Below are 20,510 nucleotides of genomic sequence, written 5' to 3'. Positions count from 1 at the left end.
CGATGGCATTCCCCCCACGGTGGAACGCATCCTACCCACGTTGCGTGGGAAGGGTGTTTTTCCGCAGATGAGGGAGGATTTATTTTTCCCGCCTTTGTGGATCCGCGTGTGATGGCCAAGGGCAAGGACGCCGACGGGTGGCGTGCGACCGTAATCGATACGTTACGGGGTGAGCGGGAAGTGTTTAGAAAGAAAAAAAGGAAACGCACGCAAAGCATGGTCGTGCGCTTTTTAGCCATGAAAAATGCGATTGCGTTAAGGGAATGAAACAGAAAATAAATGTAAAGAGCGATAAAACACAGAACCGAGCGGGTTCGCCCTAGCCGGTTGGTGGGAATTCTTTATCGATTAATTCCACCCTGCACCATTTAACCGTTAGTTGCAAATAATGTCCCTTGAAAGGGCTACCGACGCGTGGGGGACAGAAGGTTCTAAAAAAGATATTTGAAAAGGCGTCGCAAGGATCACATCAAAAGTGTTCCGGTGAGTGGGAAGAAAAAGATCTCGAGGCCCGCAAAATGGCACTAATTTGGGCCCTTCACTTGCATCTTTTTGAGAAGCTATCTGTTTTTTTTTGTTCTCTTCGTTAGTGAATGCCCTATTTACCCTCATGGGCGGATATGCTCCTGTAGCCTACCCCAGCCGAGTGGACGTTCGATGGCGTAGGATTTATTTGAACAAAACCATTACAAACACACACGCCCCACACACATTTTGCGAATAAACATTCCGCAGTGGGGGCGAATCAACGCTCACGAGACTGCATGAAATTTTCGGCGAACGGTTCTTTTGCTCGCTGAGGGAAATATTAAAAATCATCCCCCACACGAAAGAGATGGGATGGTAAAGCTTCACCGTATTTCAGGGAGGGCTTTCCAAGAAAGAGCAACCTTCACGGTTGGTTTCCTCGAGCGTATTAGTGGCGGCTCGTGGAACAGGTGAGCGATAAGCCACACTCGCAGCCGTCCGGGAGGTGTTTTTGATTGAACCAAACCAAGCGGGTTGAGTTGCGAAAAGAGCGAATGTTTCGTCCGCCAACAAACAACCCATTCTCCCGACGTACGACTGGTGTGGTGAATGGCTCACACAACTGTCGAGGTACACACATTTCCATTCGCCGGCCGGCAGGATTATTGGGGGTGGGCTTGAATTCGAATCAGCGGAGTTTCTTTTCGCAAGAAATACAATCTGTTGCCCACGTGCGAGCTGCTCTGGAGCTTGCCTCGGGAGCGATACAAAGTCACCTCGAGAGTCAAGTCTCGCCGGGTTACGTCTGTGTACGGAGTAAATCGGCAAGCAAAGCAGCTTGTTGTAGTTGTTTCGAGAATAATTCTCCTACCAGCAACAGGTATCAGGCGCCTCCATGATACGATCACCTTGAAGGGTAACTGATGGGCTTGCGTCTTAACCGATGCATACGTTTCTTTTTACGCCATTTCTATACTGTATCGTTGTCCAAAAGCATTCTTTTGACATGGAGGCCTCTTCTCACGCGCGCACACACACCTTCCAAAGGGTGATCTTTTGTTCACATATCTCGTTTCTTTGCCATCCATCACATCATCCGTGTCTGTCAATCGGGGCTCGATCGCACGATCAACTCATTCATGCTCGAATCGATCCATCACGGAAGCGTTTTCTTTGAATGCGAATTCCTCGCGCGAACCGAAACGAAGGAAAGACGCACCGAAAAACGGTCAGCTCCTAACAAGCGCACGCAGCGTCCAATCGTCTCCCGTCTCGAGACCAATTAGAACGTCAAACGGTATCGGAAAGGGGTGCAGCAAAGATGTGTGACTTCGAAGCGTGGATTCGAGAAGGCCCACGAAAGCGGCCACGATGGATAATAAAAAAAAACGCCCGCCAAAACCGAGATGAACTTACTGCTTAGCTTAGCAACTTCGCACACGGTCGCATTCGACCGTTGTCAACCGTTTGCGCAAGGTTGCAATTTTGCCGAGCCACGGCAACCGGCAACAGAAAAACTCACTCTTTATACCTGCCATTTGGGGTCGTTGGGGATTTTTCTTCCACTTTTGTCATTCCTCTTCAATTATTGCCACAGCCGAAAAGGGTGCCCGACATGGTTTCAGAACGGGACGGGCCATACAAAAAAAGTATCGGAAGCAGAAAATGCCCGTCCACGGGAACCATACGTCGCGGGAAGCGATCCTTGTCCGGGTGGATCGGTGAAAAACGCGCTGCCCGTGGAAAGTTAAAACTTTGCCGCTCGTTAGCGCAGCTCTCTTTCGCAGCCAGCCAGCCAGCCCAGCCGGGTGGTGGTTTGTTTTAATTTTCGTCTCTACAAAATGGCCGCATCAGACGCGCTTGCTGACGTGGAAAGAAAACGGAGTCACGAGCGGACGAACACCGGCGGCACGGAGCGTCTTCGTGATCCAACGGTACGGTGAGACAGAGCCCTCTGGGCTGGACGGAGGCACAGAAAAAGATATCCAAAAATTCCGCATTGATTGATTGACGGACAGCCGAAGGTTTAGCCGATGGCCATGTTCCTGTCCCACGGTTGGTGCTTTTAAGGGCGAAAAAAGGGCCCAAGCTTTCGAAAGCATTTGTTGAAGTTATCGTTCGTGCAAATAGGCAGGTTGCTTTCGGTTTGGTCCTTTGCGAGAAGGGTTTCCGGAGAAGATGTGGCAGTGCATTTCCCAATACGCTGCGTGCATGAATAATTTCTCATTACATCAAACGATCGGTGAGAAACGGAGAAGTGCCGTTTTCTTGTTCCTATTAAAAATGTTTTAAATAATGATGTTACTTTGTTGTTTTTTTTTATAGTAACTCATCAACCAATAGCTAATTTCAAATGGATAGGAAAAGGATGGTTTTTTGTTTCACGATGCAAAAATGCGCCACAAGCTATTAGCCCGTTACCTTTACCTTCTTGCGTAGTGTTTTTTTTTCTTCATGATTTTGAACTCCCGCATCGAAGCAGTAATTATTCAAATAGGACAAAAACCCACCCACCGGAGACTCCCGCGCTAGCCTAACGCCAAAGCCCAAGGACCCCGCATCGAGGCTCCGAAGCGCGGCAGAAAGTCTTCGATGAAACTTAGCTTGCGCTGGGCCCGAGAGGAAAGAATAAACTGAAGCGGAAAAAAAATCATCACGACAAAAAAAGCACAAGTAAAACATGAGCGCAAATTAAAAAAGGCACACCAGACACACCCCGATCCACTGGGGGGTGAAAAATTTTAATGTTTAATATTTAATTAGCGCTAAGGTTGTGTGCTTTTTTCGTCTTCTTCTATTTTTTTTTATTCTTATTTTTAATTTTTATTTGAGCTCTCTTTCTCCATGCCCGCGCTTCAAAGGGATCGTATCTTTCGCTTGGGGAAGTTTTTTCTTCTTCTTTTGCGCTGCCCTGCCCGCGGCTCGCTGTTCATCCTTCGCTTTCATCGCGATTGCAGCATTAATCATAGCTTCAAACGATACCTTTGTCCCAAACACGGCTCCTTTTTACGCACCCTCGACGGTGGGAGGGCCAAGGGCCAAACCCGGCAGGCAGACAGGCGTGCAGGTAACGCTTTCCTTGCTCACATTTTTCCCAACCGTTATCGATTGCAGTCCGTGCTTGCTGCCGTTGGGGTCGAACGCAGCGATCCAGCAGTTGGCGCCAAATGCCACCGGGACTGGGCCGGGTTTACGCAGCAATTACGCGTGCATTAGATCCTTATCGATCGAATGAAGTTGTTACAGACAATTCGGCGCGTGTTTGTTTGTTTACCTGACGTAACGGCACTGACAGGTAGGAGACAGGATAAGAGTGCCGTTACCGAAGGGACAGGGAAACATCGCAGAGATGACGCGGTAAAAAACGGCCATCGCGAGGAGGCCATTGGATTTGAACCAATTTCAACGGAAAAACGCCAGAGAGAGGACGTGAATTTGTTTAACACCATCGCACCATCGCACCATCGCACCATCGCACCGCGCGCGTTTAAAGAACGACCCAACCGAATTAACTTGAATAAAGTGTTAGTGGAATCAGTTAAAAGAACACGTCAGTAGAATTTATTATTACGAACTTTAAGTTGGAGCCGAACTCCAACATTTTAAAAAAATTCACTCGCTTTCTACTTGTGAATCGGTGAACACCAGACTGAGAATGAATCGCGAAAACGATGTACCAAACCCCACCGCGAATTCCACAGTGCGACAACTTTCCGCAGTTCAGCTAGTGGAAGACACTGTTTCGATTCAGGAGTTGGTACAGCAAGCCAGGGAAGCGAACGAAAGCTTCGTCAGGCTGACCGCGCAGATCGCTCAGTTGAGCCCAAGCGTGTCGAGAGGGCTCGGAGTGTCGCTGAACGAGCAACGTGTAGGCGCGATATCCCCGTGCATCCGCACAGGAACCGTCGAAGAAGTGACATTTCCTTCGGCCGCCACCCTGCCGCGGAGATCGACGCTTGGGACGCCTTACGTCGGCGGCACCGACCGTGAACCTGGGAGCGCATCGTCGCGACCGGCCATTGCGTTTCCAGATTTCCTTCGTTACGACGTGCAAGCCGGCCCGTCAGGAAGATCGACGCTAAGGACGCCATACAATACCGATACAGAGCGTGAAGCTGTTAACGCGTCGCCGCCACCGGCCTTTGCGTTTACCGACTCTTTGCGCTACGACGCGCAAGTCGGCCCGTCATCGGCTCAGCACAGCGAAGCAGAACGGCGTGGTACCACTGGGAGAAGGACAACCGTACCCTCCCAGGGTGAACGTGATCTTCGGCGTGCCCTGGAAGACATGGAGATCGAGCATCTTCGGGAGCGAAACCGCTTGATCCAATCCTTCGAAGCAACGGATCACCAGAGAAGGACTCACCCGCCATCACGTACCAACGCCACCGTGGACAAGGGTTGCGACGAACGGTGCCACTGCGAGGAGGACGGCAAATGGCGCTGCGAGGCCCGTTGCGGCCGGCCATTCGTGAAACGCGGCAAAACGGCTCTGGCAGCCGGTTGCTACGAGAATCCCTCCAAAACGGACGAGTGCTGTGCCACGCTAATCTGCCCTTCAGAGCGGTTCACCGATGGACGTGTCGAACCGACGCCCGTCTCGGAGGAACCGACCACCGCCAAGGCGATCGTGACGAGCTGCATCTACAAGAACCGCTCGTACGACATCAACGAACGGATGGAGATCGGTTGCGAGCAGATCTGTACCTGCAACAGCGATGGTGAGATGGAGTGTGCTCCACGCTGTGCTCCACTTAACTCGACCCGCCCAGAACAGTGCGTCGTCCTGCCTGACCCACACGATCCTTGCTGTAAGCGCGAGTTCTGCGATGTCACGCTGGACGACCACGAGCAGAGCAGCGGTGTGATGATGATGATGGCACCGGCTTCATCTTCATCGTCACCTTCGACGACGGTGGTGCCGGAACGGGATGGAAAAACACCCGGACCGGAAGCTGACCACCGGTCCACCGGATGTGAGTTCAAAGGCCGCACGTACCAGCTGAATGATCAGTTCCACGACGAGTGCAACGCGCTGTGTCTGTGTACGGAGGCTGGTGTGCACTGTGCCAAGATCGAGTGCCCGTCTGAGTTTGGGTTGGACGTGCTGGATCCGCACTGCCTCAAGTGGGGTCCGGATCCGGCCACATTCCGTGCGATCGCACCCCGCTGTTGCCCGGAGCGGATGCGTTGCATCGACAATGGGACGTGCGAGTATAAGGGTCAGTTCTTCGATAACTGGTCGGATATACCGAGCAATTTGACGGGTTGCGAGCAGCACTGTTACTGTGATACCGGCATCGTCGAATGTCGACCGGCGTGTCCTGCCGTGCCAGCGACGCCACCTTCTCATCTACCGTGTAGCCCACGGAACGCCCGGTTGATGCCGATTCCGGGTGAAGAATGCTGCCAGCACTGGACTTGCAGTGTCAACACCGATAACGGTCTGGCCAGCGGCAGCGACGTGTTGAAGCCGCTGCTTATGCCGGGCACGATCGGGCAATTCCTGCCAACGAAACCGCCTCGCACGGACGCGAAACCCCCACCGGACGCGCCCGGGAAGGAACCGACGCCCTTCTACCCGACGGTGGACGGAAAACCACCGAAGGTACCGCAGGACAAACCCCACAAAAAGTACACCAAGGAGGACGCCGGTAAGAAGGATCACTTCAACAACATCTTCGGTGGCGCCCAACCTGAGGAGCCCGAGCTGGACGATGGCAAGTACGATTACGGCAGCTACGAGGACGCGATGAAACCGGCCACGCTCGGTGTGCAACGTCCCGGTCCGCCCGGGTACTATGGGCCGGAAATCAAGCCCCACTACGGTGCTGATTTTCACCCGTATCTGCACCCGGCTTCGGCAGGCGTCCAACCGGCCGGACAACCCGTTCCGACGGCACCCGGTCAGCCGGGACTACATCCTGGCCAGCATCAGGCGAGTGCGCTCGATAAGCAGCTGTTGAACGTGCTGGGACCAAACGGACCGGGTAGTTTACCGCCCAACATCCGCATCGAGCAGCTGCTGCAGCACATCCACGGGCAGGATCCGAATCTGCCACCGCAAGGACCTCCATTGTTGCATGGCCAGAGCCTCCCGAATGGGCCGCCCTTTGGGCCGGTTGGATCGCAACCATCGACGGGCAACGGCATCAACTACAACCAGTACGGTGCCGGCACACCCGCTGGTGGGCTAGCGTTCTCCGGACTGCAAGTCGACCTGAAAGTGCTCGCCCTGGACGCGATCGATGCGAACACTGTGCGTGTCATTTTCCTCGTGCCGCAGGTGTACGTGGGACTGCATGGTCGCGTTGAGCTGCGATACACGCGCACTCGCAACAACGACACCGCCACATGGCAATCGCAGGTGTTCGCACCACCGGACGATCTGATCGCGACACCACAGCTCGAGTTCGAGCTGCCAGGACTGAACGCCAACACGGAGTATCGCGTGAAGATCACGCTTATCCTGCGAGACGTCAACTCGCAACCGTCTAGTCAGATCTACACCGTCCGTACGCCCTCGGATCGCGTGATCACGCCACCACCCGCGATCGGTTCCGGACACTTCCCGCACATGAGCCACCCAACGAACTTTCTCAAGGAGATCATCCAGGATCCGGAGCTGCGAGCTGCCGAGGTGAACGCGACTTGGGCGAAGATCGCATGGCGCAAGCTGGATGATGAGGAGCTCGATTACGTGGACGGTATACAGCTACGGTACCGTGAGATCGACAGTGTCGTGTACCATGCGACCCCACTCATCCACCGGGCGTTGAGTGAATACACCGTGGAGGGTTTGCAGCCACAAACGCGTTACGAGGTGGGCATTTTCTTCATACCGTTTCCGGGTCACGGTGAAGAGGTGCGGGCTGGTGACATGCTACCGATCACCACCGCCGAGCGGATCGACGTGTACGGATTCGAGGTGGTGGTGAACGCCAGCAAGATCAAAGCCACCAGCGTCGAGGTGAGCTGGTTGGGTGTGCCCTACCCTGAGGACAAGTACATCAAAGGACCGAGCTTTCTATGGCAGACGGAAAAGGAATGGCCAACTTCATCGACGCTACCGCATGATACGACGGAAGAACTACGCCGCAACCTCCTGCATCATTCCAGCACTAAATCACTTATTCAGATCGACCGATTCTCTAATTGGAACAGGCTGCTCAGATCTGTTGGATACGTTATTCGGTTTTCGAATAATTGTATGCACAGAAGAAACGGGAAAAAGACCACGACAGGACCGCTCACTAAGGGAAGAGTAGTGGCTGTCGTCAGAGCCGCCGACGGACAGGTAAGGCGAGCAACTGTGCAGACCGCTAGCGGATTGATGGAACGACCTGCAACAAAAATAGCGGTGTTGGAAGTACGGAAGTAGACCGAGGATAGGCACGGTACAACCAAGCTTACCAAAGTAGACGGACTGATAAGGCGATAGGGAGTGCTGCCGAATTGTTTATCGAACAGATTGCGCACTTGAAACAGGGTAAATTGCCCATCCGAGCAAAGTACCGGGTGGGAGAATGTTACAGACAATTCGGCGCGTGTTTGTTTGTTTACCTGACGTAACGGCACTGACAGGTAGGAGACAGGATAAGAGTGCCGTTACCGAAGGGACAGGGAAACATCGCAGAGATGACGCGGTAAAAAACGGCCATCGCGAGGAGGCCATTGGATTTGAACCAATTTCAACGGAAAAACGCCAGAGAGAGGACGTGAATTTGTTTAACACCATCGCACCATCGCACCATCGCACCATCGCACCGCGCGCGTTTAAAGAACGACCCAACCGAATTAACTTGAATAAAGTGTTAGTGGAATCAGTTAAAAGAACACGTCAGTAGAATTTATTATTACGAACTTTAAGTTGGAGCCGAACTCCAACAGAAGTTGTTGCGTGGTGCGTGTTGTTTCGGTGTTTTGGCGAGCTTTCGCTTCTTTGTGGCAAGAGTTGATCGCAAGCTGTAGTGACCGTGTGCGGGGTATTGTTTTTTTATCGTTATCATGCTAATTGTTCTTGAAAATGAGCCAACAATTACGGTATAATGCAAAACGGCAGCAAAGAAGTTGATACAAAGCCCTTTTCTTTGTACCATTTAGCTCGTGATCGGTTAAATTGAAACGTGATTTTCAGCGTACGGCTACCGTTTTGCGCACTCTTTATTGATGTTTAAAACCGCTCAAAAATCAACCAAAAGTTCCTCAAAAAAGTCACCAAATATTTTTCATTCCGTCTTCGCTCGATAGTCTCGGTCAAGATGGCTAATCTTTCCAACCAGACTCGTTCTGTCGCTCGGTCCGATTGGTCCCAAAAAAAAAACAGTCCACCAACAGACAAAAGACTAGAGTATAATTTACGATCATCATCTCGGGTTTCTGAACACGCGCGCGCGCACCACATGGCCACCGTTACAGTTACCGATCGAATCGGGAAGAGACAATCTGAACCAGCCACACACATAGTAAAAAAAATCCCTTCGTTTTTGCGAATTCCAGCCAACGTGGCCAAGTGGACATTCGGCTCCGGAACCGTTGCCCGATTAATGCAGCATTCTGCACCTCACAGCCATCCTTGAATCTCGAATCCAAGAATTGCCGCCGTGCAAGAAACTCGTCACATCGCCGACCCGCGTTTGTTAGTTCCCGATTCCCAGCCCGGAACGTGCGCCGAGTTGATCCTTTGGAGCGAATGGAATGGTACCGAACGTCAGCAGAAAAACGCAAGCAGACGGCTAAAAACTTTGCCTTTCCGCGCTGCCATTCGACAGTTGCTGCAGAACGCGTGTGAGCAGCTCGGATAAGCAACCAGCAGAGGACGGCACGCAAAAAAAGGAACCTCCTGAGATCCTGGTATCCGTTCGCTCAAGGCTCAAGGTGGCGGTTTACGAACGAAGAGAAATTACACCCACTTCCTGCTGGAGGCTTCTTTTTCGAACCATGGCATAAAGCGGACCCGTCGAATCGGTGCTCCCGACGGTTGCTCTAGTTTTTATTTACACGCGTTCCACACCGGCGTGTTTTCCGAGCCTTTTTTCGGCGGGAGTGAAGCCCCATTTTCCTGATCCCGGCGTATGCGAACCGACTCGTTTTCTCTCTCTCTCTCTCTCTCTCTTTCCTACGCGACGCCATATTTGAATTCCTTTCGCGTGTCTTCCTGCTCGCGTGTTCCGTCTCCTAGTAGTGGTGGGTTGGCGCATTTTTTTCTCGCCCACTCCACCGTTCGGTTCCTGCTCACATTCCCTTAAGAATGGGAATATCCTTTCGGGGGTTTGCTGGCTATTTTTTTTCCTTTTCCATTCTCCCGTTACTCTCCATATTTTCGTACGTTTACCACTTCGTTTAGCCATTTGTCGGAACGACGGAAGGATGACGGTTTCTCGTTGTTATTTGCCTTTTTTTTCAGGCCTTCTCTCCAGCATGCGAGCTTTCCCGCCGATGGGAAGGATTTGGGTGCGTTTGTGCGTCCCACCCACAAGCTGGAAACCCTTGGCCTGAAAGCGTGCCCGACCCGTCGTACGGCCTTCCTACCTTGACCTCTATCGCCGGGGTTCGTGCCTCTTGTACACGATCGGGCCATTTTCCACCTCGCGGGCTTAGTGGGCTAGGGCGACGTGCCCTTTCATCGTCTGGGGTTAGCTGACATGCGGTCCTTAACTGGAACACCGATGCCGGCGTCGCCAAGAGCAGTTCCGCGGAATGCATGCTTGAGAAATCCCGGTTGCATCATCACGTTCAATTTGGATGCTTTGGAGCTTTCCCTCGCGCGATGGGGAAGGACATTTTAACCACGTTAAGGAGGTGTTTGAGCTTTCGTTTGGCAAACTATGAACCAAAAGCTCATTAAACGTTATCCGAAGGGAATCAAGTTGTGCAAAAAGCTATCTTTACAGAAAAAAAAACACCTTCTACGGTGATCCTTGACAGGTTGATTGTCGATTGTGCAATTATTCGAATGATTTCGAATGTAATCGTTTGAAAATGAGACAAAACCAAATGGGAGCGTGAACAAGAGAGAACAAAAATCAAGAAAAAACGCACACAAACGCTTTTCCACCATGCACCGTCATCGTCCTGTCAGCGTCATTGTCGTCGTCATCATCATCATCATCATCATCATCTGTCAAAAGTTCCGCGTGTGCGTTCGCGTTTGCATCGTCATCCGCAGCCTGCTGAGAAAGAGGCTCTCGGGCACGAACAATTTTTTTTTCCTAGCGCTACATTTCCAACGTCCCGACGTAGACGCGACTCAACGATGCTGGCAACGGCTGTTACGAAAGAACCCACGGTTTGCCGCGGAAATCGAGAACCGTTTTCCAAGCTGTCGTTTTTTTTGTTTCATCACATTAATAATTTATTCTTCGTATGCGTATTATCACTGCTTGGTGAACCGATTTAAAGCACCGTTGGTTGATTTAAAGCTCAAATGATTCCCCACTCTGTCGAACTTCGTGCTGAGCGTGCTTTTTCTTTCTATCTTTATTTCACCCAAAAACAGATCGAAAAGGCTAAATCGTGTGAGCCACCAGGTGGCTCCATTCGCACGGAAAAGGATGCCTAAAAGTCTGCGAGCTACCCCAGCAGTACTAAAAAAAAACTAGCAGTCCTTTTTTATGGCGTGCTTCGAAATTAAATAACAAAACCCCGTTCGCTATTAGCTCCCCACCGATAGTTCCATCAGCATTAATCAGCAAATCAAAACCCCGTAACATGGGAGCCGTTTCCCATCGAGGCGACTGGACACACCATTTTGGTGTTCCTTCTTAGCTTTAGCGGTAGGATTTTCAAGCATGCACACACACACAAAATGTGCCCACCCACACATTTTCATGGACCTCACATCCCAATCTTTCTCCTTCATCACCTCCGCAGCATGTGTCTTCTGACTTCCAGCCTCAAGTCCCCAGTTTGAGGCGCGTCCTGATTCCCCTCATCAGCCGCGTGCGGTGGGAAAACCCGGGGGAAGCTTCTGTCGCGACAAGGTGCCACTTTTTCAATCCCCCACACCACCGAAACCGCGACCACGACCCACAACCAGCCGTTGTTTGTGCTGGGGCGGCGAAAGGAAAGCAAAATCAATTTTAACTTTTTTCGCTAACTTGGGATATTATTTTTCTCGTCCCCACGCGTGCCCACCCAAGGGTCCTCTCGGCGGATGGGGTCGTCGTGCCGGTCGTGAAAAGCGACCGTACACGTGTACCCACCCACACACACACGCACACACGGACGGGTGGGCGCTCGCGACCGAACGAACGCGCACACTGGAAATTTGCACTTTTCTCGCACGGTAAGGCTCGCTAACACGCGCCCAGTGATTGTCGTTTCGAAGGACCCGCGCCTAGTTTGCGCCACCTGTCGAAAAGTTGCTGCACCGTGCGGTAGTTATTTATTTTGAAGCACCACAAACGGATACGCGGGTGGCCGATAAATGGCCAAACCCGCATGAGATGCCGAAGATTGATTCTTATTTTCGGCACAATTTTATGTTCCATTCAATTTTGTTTTCCAACCCCTTGACTGGCTGAAGCAAAATTGATAGTGGAGGTGGAAAATTGCGATCGCCATTTTTAGTAACGCGTTTTCGCTGCCCTTTTTGGTAATCCCATCTGCTGCCACATTTGCACGGTCATTGGCGAGTTTTTAGATTCGTCCTTTTTTCCCTTCAATCCCTTCCGTACCGGCGGCTAATTACGTTGCACTTTTTATTTCCCCTTTATCCAACGCCCAAGCATACTGGATTATCCCATAAAGCGGGTCGCTTCCGTTTTTGCGCTTCCTTGTGTCCTCTCAGTTTTTCCGAATACATTTTCCATTGCACCATTTCATGCGATCGTTCCGCCGAGCTCCCAGTCGACCAGTTCACTTCAATTATGTGTATGAAAACTCATTTCATTTAAAGTTTTCGTATGCACTTCTCGTGCCTTTTTCTCTCTTTCTCTCTCTCTCGCTCTCTCTCTCTCTTTCTCTCTCGCGCGCGCGAATTCTCTTTGTCTATCTCTGCATCCCGATAGAGTTTCCCGGAAAAAAGCAAAAGAAAAAAGTAACCTCCAACCGATGGTGAAGCACAACGAACGCGGACACTTCCTGGCGATCGAGTTGGCTCAAACAGGAGCGAAGTTTTCCCACCTCGGTGGGTGGTGGCGTGGCATCGGAGCTGGGCCGATGGGCAAAGCAAAATGGAAACTTAAAACGGCACCCAAACTTGCGCGCGTTTGCGCTGGCCACAGATAGTGCCGGAAGCGCCGGATCTGTCCAGTTGCCAGCCATGCGGTCTCTCTTTCGACCATTCCCTGGCAGGCCACTCGTCCACTCGTCCGGTCGTCCTGTTCCGAGCTTGATGTGCACAAGCGTATTGCAACGTGGGGGGTTGAGTGCGAAAAGAAAAAGAAGAAGTTAAACCACCGCCTCCCCAGTGGCCATAGCCCGTCCGTTCCTTTATGACTCCCTCCGTGACACCTCGTCCTTTTGCGTTCGTTCGTAGTGTGCGCTTTAGTCTCCCGGAGGCCCGAAGCTGCTAACGGACCGGCTCCAACCCGTCTCGCTCTACGAACGGTTCGCGAAAAAACGCGTAAAAGGCATGGAAAAGAATTAAAAACCTGCCCTTCCTTCCTCGCTCAAACACATTCGGTGGGCAAAAAGAAAAACGGAACCCTTCTCATCGGGCGGTAGCTACGTTGCTACAGTTTTCCCTCCCATCCGGTCAGGACGAGGAGAGCCCGCCAGGACAAGGAGAGCGGCCAAATTGCACCAGCGCCACCGCAGGAACGAACGGGAGCTATAAAATCTCGCTTCGTGTTTCACGGTGTTTCCGCTGGGCCGCACATCCTTCTAGCTTCGGGTGCGTCGGAACTTTATCGTGGAAAAATTTTGGCAATTTTTCGGGCTACTATTTTTGTTTTTTTTTCCCGTTGCTGCCCAATGCAGCAGGACATCGATTGCACGAGTTAATCCGGCCGCTAGAGCTGTAAGAACCCGTCGATGCGCACGGTGAGTTGACACATTCCAAGAAGCGACAAGCGGAGAGTAAACTAACAAGACACGGATAACAGTAGTTAGCTGGTTGTTATTGATGTGAGGAACAGCAGCATTTCAAAATGTGATTTTTAGCAATCATCAAGCACCCCGATAATGATCTCAAACGGCTGATATGCTCGTTTTCCACGTGCACAGAATAGTCCTTACTCGCAGTTGTGCGACTATTCACTTCCGTGAACTTATCAGTGCAAGAACCATATCCACCACGTTCACCCACGCTGAGACTGGATGGTAGCAACTGCGAACAACTACAAAAAAGGCAACCGGACGCATCGGCAGAAAAAGGAAATGGATTGCACAGCGATAGAACGTGATCCCGTCCCTCTGTTGGGGGAGGGAAAGTGGGCGAAAAAAAAGGACTCGAGGACATGTCGAGATAAAGGGCCGAAATTATGGCGAACTCAACCGGGCCTGGCGTAATAAGGTAAGGCAGAAGGAAGCAGCCTGCGGATGGATCCGCGAATTCGACGCCCGAAAGCCTGAATGCGCGCCGATTCTCGTTCATTCTTTTGTTCCAAACTTTTTCGTTCCTTCCGCTTGGGTGTATGTGTGTGTGTGGTGTTCGCTTTTTCCATGCGGGAGCTTTTTGCTCGCTGTCTCTCGTGTACTTTAGCCCTTGGTCATCTTTCGCGGTGCGCTTTATTTTTTTACTCATTTCAAGTACAACGATATCTCATCAGTACCCGACCGACCCACCGCAGAGTTTGCCTCGATGGCGCAGGGTTGATATAATTTCGCGCGCATCTCTCGCGCTTGAAGCCCTTCGGGGGGAAAAAATCAGGGAAAGGAACGGTGAATGAGTCGCTTCTTTTACACTCCAAAAAACGGCCCAACTGTGAAGGGAAAGGCCACACGAAATGGATGGATCGCAGGATGGATGCACATTTTGGAACTGAAAGCATGTGATGGGTGGAAAAAAAGAGAAACAAAACAAAAACCACCCACGCGATGTGTCCTCTCAAAGGACTCATCTCGCAGCATGCGAGTGGTGGGAGAAAAGTGAAAGGACATTCACGAAAAGGACGATACCTGAGTGGCGATGGAACAGCCATCGTAATGCAGCACTAACTCGTTTGGAAGTAACATTTACGGGAATAAGTAATCAACAGCGGATAGAAATTTGTCTGTGTATTCGCAGAAGTGATGGTGAATTTGTTCCACTGATTTATACTATGTCATTTCGTTGTATAGCTAATTTCACTCCATAGCTAATTTCAATATGCCCGTAGGCAAGCCTTGGATTGATGCTTTAATTATGCACTAGAAATATCGAAAACAGGCACGAATAAACACCAGACAGTGTTGGACGCGGTGCAGTTGCATCCCGGCAGCTGCAGCCGCTATGTACTTGATCCGTGCGATAACATAATATTTCTTTTTTTTTTCACCACTAGCTAACGAAAATAAAAATTAGAATACAAAAAAGAACCCTCACACAAGCTAAACCAAGCTTATTTAAGCCACAACGGGATATAAACGGGTAGCGAGTAGAAGAATGAAATGGCATTTAAGCGCCCCACAAACCGATTATGTTGGCGCTAGCGAGAAGCATGTCAACCGCAGTTAACCGCATCTATTTATGCACACGCATACAGGTGCATCTGTGGGGGCAAAGCCACATACATACGCCACCACACATTTGCGCGCCGTTGCACTCGGTGTTAGGGGTCTCATTTACTAGAACACATGCTCGCCTTCCGGCGTGCCACACTTTGGGAGCAAATCTAATGCTGAGCATAGTAGGCGAATGGAAAATGGAAAGGAAAAACATAAAAAAGCACAACCGTTCTCCCACAATACATAGCAAATCGGTCTAGTTGCCCGGGCGGGCGCGCCTGGTCGCGTTGGTCATCGTAGCAGGCTGGGCTGGAAAAACGAGGTTTAAAAAATCTACGCCGGTGGTTTTAAATTGAGAAAAAAAAGGATGGCTAGAGAATGGAAAAAAGAGAAAAATAAAAAAGATCAACCATGCATATTTTCCAAAACCGAGCCCAGCGGAAAAACAACTATCAGCACCACATGAAACATTTTACCGAAAACGAATTAAATGTACATGCGTTCTGGTTTTGCGCCGTTTGGTGGTTTTTGGTCGCGCTTTGCCTAGCACGTGGTTGAAGTTGGTGGAGACGGAGTGCGCGTGTATGAATTAATGCACGCAGAATGCACCTCATGCAGTTAGACCTCTATTTTCGCTGCGGTCGTGAAACAACGGGTAAATTATCGCCCGTCAGCGATGGTTACATAGCAAGTTATGAGCAACATTTCGAATTGTGTACATTTTTATGTGTTTAAAGTATGTTTACGTATTTTGTTTAACGTTAGCTACACCGGAAAAGCGACCATTCTACTGTCAACGGTATCCAAAAGAACATGGCGGCTGAACAATATCCTGTAGCGACACGGTAGTGCATCTCGTCCCATTTTACACTACATTTTAGAGCCTTGAGAAGAAACCGCAATCTCTTGCTACGAGCACGCATTTCTCCCAATAAGCCCCACGGGCACGAATTCGTGATTTGAATTCGTTGCACGATCCGGAAGCCGTATCCCGCGTGCTGGCCGAACCATTTATGGGGGAGAATATATTTTTTCTTTTCTTTCAGCGTATGCTCTACGCCACATTCCGCACATTGTCAGCTTAAACCGTAACGGTTGCGTCTTTGTCGTGGCCACCATCGATGGGTCTGTTACGATACCACCGGGTGGACCACCCTCACGGAGATTGATAACGAACGCGGTGGCGAAACGATAGCACAGAAGACTAACCGATGCATCGTGGAAATGATCTCACTGTTCAGCCGGACCAACCGGCGAATGGAAAACCGCGGATGTGAAATGCAAAGTTTACAGACGTTCGGGATGCGCACAAGAAGCAGAGAGAGAGAGAGAGAGCGAGAGAGAGAAAACCGTCCTTTCAGGCGTGAAAAAAGCCAGTCCCGGAACTTCAGCCGACCAACGCACACCACCAAGGGATCACAATTCATAACCTAACCAAACCGAAGAGACCATATCCGGGGCTGGCGTTTAGTGAGCTTCGACACGTAAGCATAGGAAGGAAATGGGGACGAATGGCACTAGCAAAATGATGACCACAGGACACCGATTCATCGTCCTTCGTTCCCATGCTCATGCCTTCCTGGGAGCTCGGTAGGTGTGTGAGTGCTTCATCACGCGAACCGAACGTTCCCTCTAACGGGGTGGGAAAGCAAAGCGAAATGAGAAAAAAAACGTAATGCCGCACCTCTTTGGGGTGAAAAAATCCTGCACCACCGTCATCCCCATCGGGGGATGTGTTTTAGTGCGTGCCTCGTGCGTGAATAGCCCCAACCGATGGCATGTGTGGGGATGAAGTAGAACCCACCCGGTTGTGATTGTGTAAAGCGATAGAGGCACAAATTGCAAAGCGCTATGTGGACAGGAGAGCTGGGGATTTTTTTCCCACCCATTTTTACGCCCCACCTACGGTGCAGATAATGAAACTAGAAAAACTCGCCAGGACGGGATGGGTGTGCGAAAAAAAAAAACGTAAAAAATAGAAAACCCCATCAACTCGGGGTGGAAAATCCAAACCAACGAGAGGAAGGACCACGAGGAGACGGGCCCACCCTATATGTGGTTGGAACAAAAAACCTTGGCACACACACACGTGTGCACACACACATGATAAATTTAATCACGTTTTCTACTTTGTTCTCGTCAAACATTATTGTTGTTGCTGGTCGGGGAGAGCAAACTATTTTTTTAGAGCTTTTATGTGATAGATGGTTTATTGCGTTGTTTTTTTTATCTTTTTCTGTTCATTTTTAAATCGCCGTACCGTTTCATGTTGTGCCATAGAGCAGGTGTCATAGATGTATGGAGCGGCGCATTAAAAATCATCAATGTTGGAGAGATGAGCAAAAACTGGCAAAATGACGGGTGCCACCTTTTTTCCACGGTTGCCATTTTGCGAAGATGGGCTTAGAGCTTGAATCCTGTTTGTTGCGATTGATAAAACTTTATTTAAATGACAATTTATAGCACGTCACCATAAATGTATGTTAAATCAAAACAAATGATAACCATGGGAAGGATTTTTTGCTTCCAAATAAGGACGCTCAAGCTGTTTTGTTATCAAAAAATCAATTGTACTTCAAACACAGTTGGAAGTTCCCCGTATTTTGTTCGCTTTCATATTCAGCATAAATTAACTACAATCTTTGATTTTAGTTTGAGTCATTAAATCTTATTAAAACTTTTATCACGGTTCTTGTCTGGTGGAAAACATGCAAGAAATCCTAAAATAGCACGCTCACTAATATTTGTGAAAGATCCGACACGTTCAAAAGTCTGTTGCGCCCTTTCACAGACCATTACGATCGTGTAACGCAAGCCCATTAGAATAATTAAATCCCTTTGTGGAGGCTCGTGTCGACAGTTGGTGATTTGCATGGGAAAATCAAATTTCATCCGAATAATAAACTGTCGTTGGTAGAACTAATTACCATGCCATGGGTGAGTAAAAACGATCGACTATAAATATCGCAAAATAGTTGATGCTGCGTCGAAAATATAATTGAAAAACGTAGTGTCAGAACTAATATAAATGGTTTAAACAAATACTTATTTTATAACAAAAGAAACATGTATTCACTTACCTCACAAACAGCTGTTCCTGATTGTTAACTCGCCAGGACACAACAGTTGCACCTACAAACGAAAAAACCACATAAAATTTTTAGTCAGCAATAATGACGAACGACCAATGATGACGCGTATGAAAACTGGTATTTATAAACGGTGTATTTGAAATTTTTCAACATTCGTCTAAGCACAACCCACTACGCCCCCTATAGTAACGTCCCAGACTGCAATAACACTACTTTCCCACGTGCACCCGACACGTCTTTGAAGCTACGCGGGCGATATGCACCGAAATGTGCATGCACGGAATGTACGCCTTCGACACTGTACGAAACAGACGATACGCTCTATTTCGGACGAAGAATTCGGTACCAAAAAATCAAACGTAGGTGCCCGACGGGAACCGATCGCCGGAAGCAAAGCTGACTCATAATTATTTCATTACTTCCATCAAGTAGGCGATGCTGTGAGCCGCATTCCGTACATGCCGGTTACGCGCGAAAGGAAATATGTAACGGCAGATGCCATTCCAATGGCTCCGATCTCCGGACTCGAACGCGGTTTGCGCGAAAGAAGTGAGCAATAATTAACCCATTAAGTTTATGTGGCTTTTTATATTGTTTGATTTGGTGGCATTTTCTTTCCACAAGACCTGCGGAGTTCAGCGTCGCTTTTTTGCCGGAAAAAGAAGATAAATGAAACGTGTGATGAGTGGCGGCTGTAAGACGTATTTATTGTTCAATAAGCCATTAAATACGCACGCGAATAATAAACATTATTTATAAAAACCAGTCACTTTTTTGGCAAGGATTTTTATTAAACTTTTTTTTCATAAAGAGAAGATAATGTTACTTCATTTCATTCTGGATAGGCTTCACTTGAAGTTCCTCAAAAGACGTTCAGCTTGGTCAAAGGTACATAAGAGTATACGTTTTCCATAAAAAAAAATCACGAAATATTCTACTCGCAAAAAAGCGCCTCCACAACGTTGTCGGGAATAGGAAAAAAAACCCTCATCAAAATGACACAAGCATGTACAAATTGACCACCTTGACGCTGGAGGCTCTCACAAGCACCGTTTTCGTTCCGCTTAATGTCACGCTCGGTGCGCGAAGCTAAGCCACCGAAACCACCGAAACTCGGACGCTTCGACAGCTTCTAGATGACCCCGGTGTCTTTCCGCTAACTTGTGGAACCTCAAGCACGAGACCTCGGACGACCTTCAACAAATGTTTATCCATTCGTAAGCCGACCATTCAGCCTTTCCACCGGATTCAAACCGCACCAAACCGCAGGCCACTCTCAACGGAAGGTGAATGAATGATGTTCTTTAGTGCACACAAAAGGCCGCTGCCGTAATCGGGCGGGTTGATTATGGCACGCTGTGGTTTTTTGGACGTGCGTGGTGCGTCGATGCGGCGGATGCACAAAAACTGCAGCTTTTTTTTTTGCATCCCCCTATACACCATCGTGGGGTAAAACACACACGCAAGAGTGGAATTTTTGTGCCACCATACCATGGCTGGAAAGGAGGCACATGACAATACGTTCACTTTTCTCGGTCCGTGACCACCGCCCGCTGGAGTGTCGTAAAGTCGCGCCAATCGCCAGCTAGAAAAGGGGGTTGCGTCGGCCATCTAACAAACACTTACTGCGCGCCATGTTTGCGCTCACGAAGACTCACCCCTAAGAAGGGGTGGCTCAGCGGGTTCACTCCCTGCGTTAAGTAGACACGTCGTCGATTTGCCCGTGGGTCAAGTGTTTGCCACCGCGCACGAATATCGGCCAGTAGTGCGTGAACGGATCGTACCCTCTAACAACCCTTCCAAAGCCTATCAGGCGATGGTGGTGGTGGTGGTTATGTTTTCGGACCTTTGACGGGGTGAAATGAATGGACTGCGTTTGTTTTGGATTCGCGCCATGTCCACGTGGTTCAGAGGCAGTTGTTTCTTTTTTTCTTATTGTCGTATCACTCGGCTTGCCTCGACTTTAAATTTCCACCCCATTCGCGGTTTGGGGTTTTTGGGAGAGGGTGGTGCCGAATGTTTGCACAAACGGAACCATCGGTAAACAGCCACTTGTTCAGTCGGCGTGGTGGCCAATCTTCGAAGCCCGCCACCAAGGTCTACCGAATGCAGAGCCCTGTGTACTGAAGGAGCCATTTATCGCGTCTGAAGCGGACGATGGAGCTTCTTGAAATTACGCGCCTCGATGGGCACGGCCCGCGTTGTGTGAGGAGATCCACAAACACAAGTGAACACCACCGGCGACATATGGCCGGGGTGTTTGTTGACGAGCAAGCGAGGAGTTTAAATAACGATGGTAAAAAAAAACCTCCATGCCATATGCTTGATTTGGAATGTTTATTTCGTGCATAAATCGGT

At 49.7% G+C, this 20,510-nt stretch overlaps 1 protein-coding gene across 1 annotated transcript in view; it reads right to left on the bottom strand.

Annotated features, from left to right (window-relative positions):
- LOC128727812 (uncharacterized) overlaps positions 1 to 20,510 on the bottom strand; it is a 38,004-nt gene that overhangs the window by 10,793 nt on the left and 6,701 nt on the right. The window contains exon 2 of the mRNA XM_053821757.1: positions 18,141 to 18,192. Coding sequence (XP_053677732.1) covers positions 18,141 to 18,192 — 52 coding nt within the window. The remainder of the gene's footprint in view (positions 1 to 18,140; positions 18,193 to 20,510) is intronic.

This window comes from Anopheles nili, chromosome 3, assembly GCF_943737925.1.
Source record: "Anopheles nili chromosome 3, idAnoNiliSN_F5_01, whole genome shotgun sequence".
NCBI classification, from domain to species: domain Eukaryota; kingdom Metazoa; phylum Arthropoda; class Insecta; order Diptera; family Culicidae; genus Anopheles; species Anopheles nili.
The sequence above is the reverse complement of the archived record's forward strand: the minus strand, read 5'-3'. Positions and strand labels throughout refer to the sequence as shown.